Here is a 5,000-nt window from a genome sequence, read left to right as displayed (position 1 = left end):
GATAATACTGCGCATCGGTTGTTGGGGATCCGTGTGCCGTGTGCCGTGCCTAATGTTTACTAATGTGCTTCATGTTTTGTTTTAGGCGCCCCTCCCATGGCTGATTTTGATTTGCCCCGGATGCAATCGCTGGCGCCGGATCACGACCTCATGCTGACTATGCCTTCCGCTCGCCAGATTGCAAGCCACCATCAGGTAATAATATTGGCAAGCCGATGAAAATCCATTCCATCCCATTATGTAAACACACTAATCCGTACGTTTGTCTACATCATCATCATGTCCACACCATCACGCTGGTCTTCATCGCTCATTATCATCATTTTGTGGATGTGTCGTATCGAGTTTGAGTTTGGGAAGCATTTTAGGCGGCCTGGCTAGGAGGCGGAGTCAATAAACGAACATAAAACATATCGCAGACTAATGAATGTAACTCATTCCTCCCATTTTACTCTCTTTCTATCACGATCGTGGCTTCTCGTTGAAAAACACTAATCTATGCTGTGTGCTTACGCGAGATGGATCTCGCGCTTATCATCTTCATACGGCATCTTCCATGCATTCGCTTGCTAATCCACGCCACCGGACACCTGCACTTGGTACGGGCGCAATCATCATCTTTCAACCGGAGGTACTTTCGGTTTCTCATATTATCTATTGATGGTCTGAGGGGTTGTGAGCAAGCATAGCACATCCTAAACATAACCTTATTCATCGTCAATTATGATTCAGCCACCAGATGATGCACATAAAAAATACCCGCGGTTAGATTGCGTGGAACGGGCACAAAAAACATGTTCCGATGCTTTCATGCAGAACGGGAGCGAGCGAGAGAGATAGAGGTGCTTGTGGAGCTTACCAACACACGCACTCGTGTTTGACGTAAGCACCGCTGCTTGAATTCGACGGGGGCCCAGGATCTCGGTCCCGGCAAAGGGTTAATCGTCACGAAGGCTGGGGAGATGCTGACTCGTTCTCGAATCATCGATGTGTTTTGCATCGCGACGAGAGGCGGCACATCTATCGGTGGCCGAAAGAAATCGCTCTCACGCACATTTACCCCGCACCACACACGTGTGTAGTTCTCGACGGACGCGTGTAAACACGTTCCCAATAGCTAAATCGTAAGCAGCAGCTACACGAGCTGCGACTGCCGTGCGCGCGATGCCGAAACCCACACATTTTGCACGCGTGGCGATGGCAGCCGCCGTGGATTTCGGCATCGCAGCTCGTGTAGACGCTGCTTTATGGGTGGTAATTTCATCATACTCAGGAGGAGACATTTCTTGCTGTTTTCTTTGGACCCTTTGTTTCCAAATAAAGTTCACCGGAATCGTCGCACAAACATCTTGCGCTGATCGAAGAAGATATTACGGAGCTTCAGTCCTTTAGCGAACGAGACGACGACATCTGTTACGGTTGATTCCGAGTGTTCGTCAAATCATTGCGTGCGCGTTGCGGAAGTGCGAAAGTGTGTTGAGAGTTTCCAGCAACGAAAGTAACCCCCCTAGGCCTTACTTTCGCCTGCTGTTGGTTCGCTGCTCTCCCGGTTCCGAGCAATAAACACCGGAACGGAAGTGAGCTCCTTCCCAGTGAGGGGATCCGGTAGTGCGGTGTGCGTCCGGTTTTCGGTGCAACAAGGTTGGCTTGAAGTCCTGCGAAGGCTGCAAGGTGCATAATTAAGACTCAGATAAAGAGTCGCGGCAGTGAGCCAGCCATTATTGTGTGAGAGCTGTTGCGTGTGTGCCGTGTGTCGGTGAATCATCCGAGGAGCACACACGGTGAGATTGTGGTCGTTTCGTGGGCCTGCAGTGGCTCGTAAAGAGTTGAATTCATTAACCGGTTCGGCACGCACTTCACCGTCACAGAGTAGTGGCAGATAGCAACCAAAAAAACAACAGACGGCGGCGAAAAAATCGGACATCGTCGTTGTGTGTACTCGTGTGCCTAGCAATTGACATACAAATTGCGCAAATCCCCTGCTCAACGTTAACCGCAAAACCACTGCGACCGATTGCACTGTGATATCGGGCTGGAATTCTCACGCCAAACAAGCGATACGACACCCGGAAGGGAGGCAGGTCCGTACGCACGGTCGGTCGGTTTTATTCGATGAATGTAGCGGCAAAGCCTGTTGTGCCCACAGCAGCATTGACCGGCGACCAAGATGTTAAACACGAAGAAGATGTTCACCGAGCACCTGCTCACGCTGGTCCTCACGCTAAGCCTACTGCGAGTCGATCCGGAAAACTATCTCGATCTACAGCTCGGTGGCGGCCGGCTTGCCGGTGGCGTTGGGGACGGCGACTGGCAGCTGGAGTTGCTGGCCGCCCCACACTACTCCAACCGTTCGTACGTCAGTCGTAAGTTTCTGCCACCGATAATCGAAGATCTGTCCCGCTTCGAGCAGCCCTTCATCGAGCAAAACTATCGTGGGCTGCAGACGTACTTGCTAAACATACAGGCCAATGAAAACTCGTCAGCTTCGGCCGGAACCGGTGGTGTTGGCACCGGGGGAGCTATTGCTGAAGAGCGACCATCGTCTCCACTCCCACCGGCAGGTGCGAACGCTCTGCCGGCCGCCCACAATGTAACAGTGCCACCGGTGATTGCCACGATGATGTCGGGGTTCGATGTGGATGCCGAGGACATCTTTCTCAATGGCAATCTGTTCGAAGAGTCCACATCCGTGTTGGAGCAAAATTTGGCCGATCTGAACGATTATAGTACGATCATGTTTGAAAATCCCGTTACCAAATTTGATCCGGATGCAGCAGTGCCCGATATCGAGGATACGATAGAGAGGGCCCGCTCGCTTGTAGCATCATCGGCCAGCGGAGTGACGATCAAACAGGAACCGGAAGAAGAGGGTGCCACGGCAACCACTAGCACTTCTCTGGCGCCGGACGCAAAGCGAGTGCCAGTAGGCTTGGCCTTGAATCAAACATTCAAACGGGAAGATACAGCCGACGAAGAGGGCGTTGTTAAGGATGCTTCCCTCGCGCTTAACCATAGCGACCGCATGAGTACACAGCGAAAGCATCTAGTGAGCACAGATTTGGATAGTGAGACGGAGGAGGATGAGAAGAAAGTGCTGCTCAACATGGCCGAAGAGGCCCCTCCAGCCGCTGAAGATGCTGCAGCACCTTCCCAGGAACTTACTCAACAGGTAATTCTAATGACGCGCATATCTTGTGAATCGTTCGCAAAAGGATGCAAAGGATTGGGTCACGAGATCCATTTAGAAAGCGGACGACGAAAACATAAACAAAGAACAGCGCCTGGTGGCGCGTCGCGGATTAATTAAGCTTGACCCTTGACGAGTGGTGGGTGGCTTGGATGTGTATATATATTTCATCGAAGTAAATTATTGCGTGACGCGTCCTCGGTGTCGCACCGGCGCGTCGAGGTCGTCGTCTTCGTCGCCTCAACGCATCATCCTGTGATCTGTATAGGCCGAGCGAAAGAGCGAAAGAGCGAAAGAGAGGGAGAGAAGCGCAACACAAAGACTGTTCCGAATAAGATTCGCTGACCTTTGGTGTACACACCGGATACCGGCATGTTGGAAGAGGGAGGGACTGGCCGATGGGGGGATGCCGGTGTGCATCTCTGTATCTTCCAATCCATTTTCGTACGTTCTTTGTGCGGGTTGTTTTTCCCCATTCGCCGCCGTTCTTGACGGTTTTCGTTCGCAATCTCTTGCGAGACAGCGAGGTGGTGGTAGCTACCGTGTGGGGAACCCTGTATTGCACCTTTTTCTTTGTTGCAAATGTTCCAATGTGCATTCGTCCTTCCATCCTCGGCCCGTTCGTCGTCTCCTCCGTAAACGGAGTGACCTCACGAACGGCTCGAAAATAACACCATCGGGGATGTGTAAAAATGGACTCTGTATAAACCATCCTCATTTGGCAAAAAGAAAGTAACGAAAGCGAGTGGTTGGCCCCAAAAAATATGCCGTTTACGTGGAAACCGGTGTCGCGCGCCGCCGCCACAGGCCATCTAGCCATGCAGTCTTGAATTGCTCTGCTTTGTATAGCTTACTTTGATTTTGAGAATAAGCCAAATAAATCCAATAACCAATTCATCAACGCAATCGCACCACATTCACATTTATGTTAACCGGCACCGTCAAAATACTAAAACAAATGCTATTTTCATTGCTTTTCAGTTGGTAATTTTTTCTTATTGCTTCTCCTCCGAGTGAAACAGTTTTTGGTTTTTGTGCGAAAAAAATCTAGGCCAAAGGTGTTTGAAAACTGCCTATTTGAAACCGGCGCTCAGGGCGTGTCCACACCTCTCATTCGAGTTTATCAGTCGGGACACCAACCGCTCGAGTGCTGCCATCTGTTGGGTGTATCTTAGCTCATTCGAGTACCAACGTTTTTCAAGCAAAAATTCGAGCACTCAATCTTAATATGGCCTGCGCAGAACGCTGATAAAACAGGAAAATTTGGCGCGTTGATAACAACCGTTTTCCTTCTTTTTGTTGCCCAAATTGCTGATTAAAATATAGTTTAACGATGCCAGAAAATTCGCCTAAACTGGCTTCAACAAGTTGGGCAAAGTGCTATTGTGGCGGCTTTGCTTATCACTACCGTTCGTGCAGGGCTCGTGAAAAACAAAATTTTCTTTGAAATAATGAAACAGCTTATGGTCTGCTTATGGGATGACCTTGGTTTGGTCATATTAGAGCCGTGCTAGGGTTTCAGGTTTTCCAGAGTTTTCCAGATTTTTTTGATATCACCATTCGCATAAGATGTCGCAACCCCGATCAGCTTCTTCGCGATCACGCGCCCTTGTACTGACGAAAATTTAGTATGTTCGATTGTTCGTCCCATTTGGTCAGTTCTTTGGTCGTAATTGTGCTTCATTGTTTCGCGCACACATAATCACGCGGGGGCACAAACAACGCACAGGTACGGCACAGGCAGGGCACGGCAGCACTGTGTTTCCGCGTCAACGTCGTCGCCCGTCGTGGTTTATCTAAATTTGTTCGTTAT

At 50.0% G+C, this 5,000-nt stretch overlaps 1 protein-coding gene across 3 annotated transcripts in view; it reads left to right on the top strand.

The window, feature by feature from the left end:
- LOC125957971 (segmentation protein cap'n'collar) overlaps window positions 1–5,000 on the top strand; it is a 42,020-nt gene that overhangs the window by 287 nt on the left and 36,733 nt on the right. Inside the window, exon 2 of one of the 3 annotated variants that reach the window (XM_049691049.1) lies at window positions 86–195. In XM_049691049.1, coding sequence (XP_049547006.1) covers window positions 97–195 — 99 coding nt within the window. In that variant the 5' untranslated portion in view covers window positions 86–96. Of the gene's footprint in view, window positions 1–85; window positions 196–1,218; window positions 3,170–4,973 lie in introns of those variants that run through there. The other 2 variants (XM_049691048.1, XM_049691050.1) reach the window with 2 other exon arrangements.

This window comes from Anopheles darlingi, chromosome 3 (assembly GCF_943734745.1).
Source record: "Anopheles darlingi chromosome 3, idAnoDarlMG_H_01, whole genome shotgun sequence".
NCBI lineage: Eukaryota > Metazoa > Arthropoda > Insecta > Diptera > Culicidae > Anopheles > Anopheles darlingi.
This window is presented reverse-complemented; position numbering and strand designations above follow the sequence as displayed.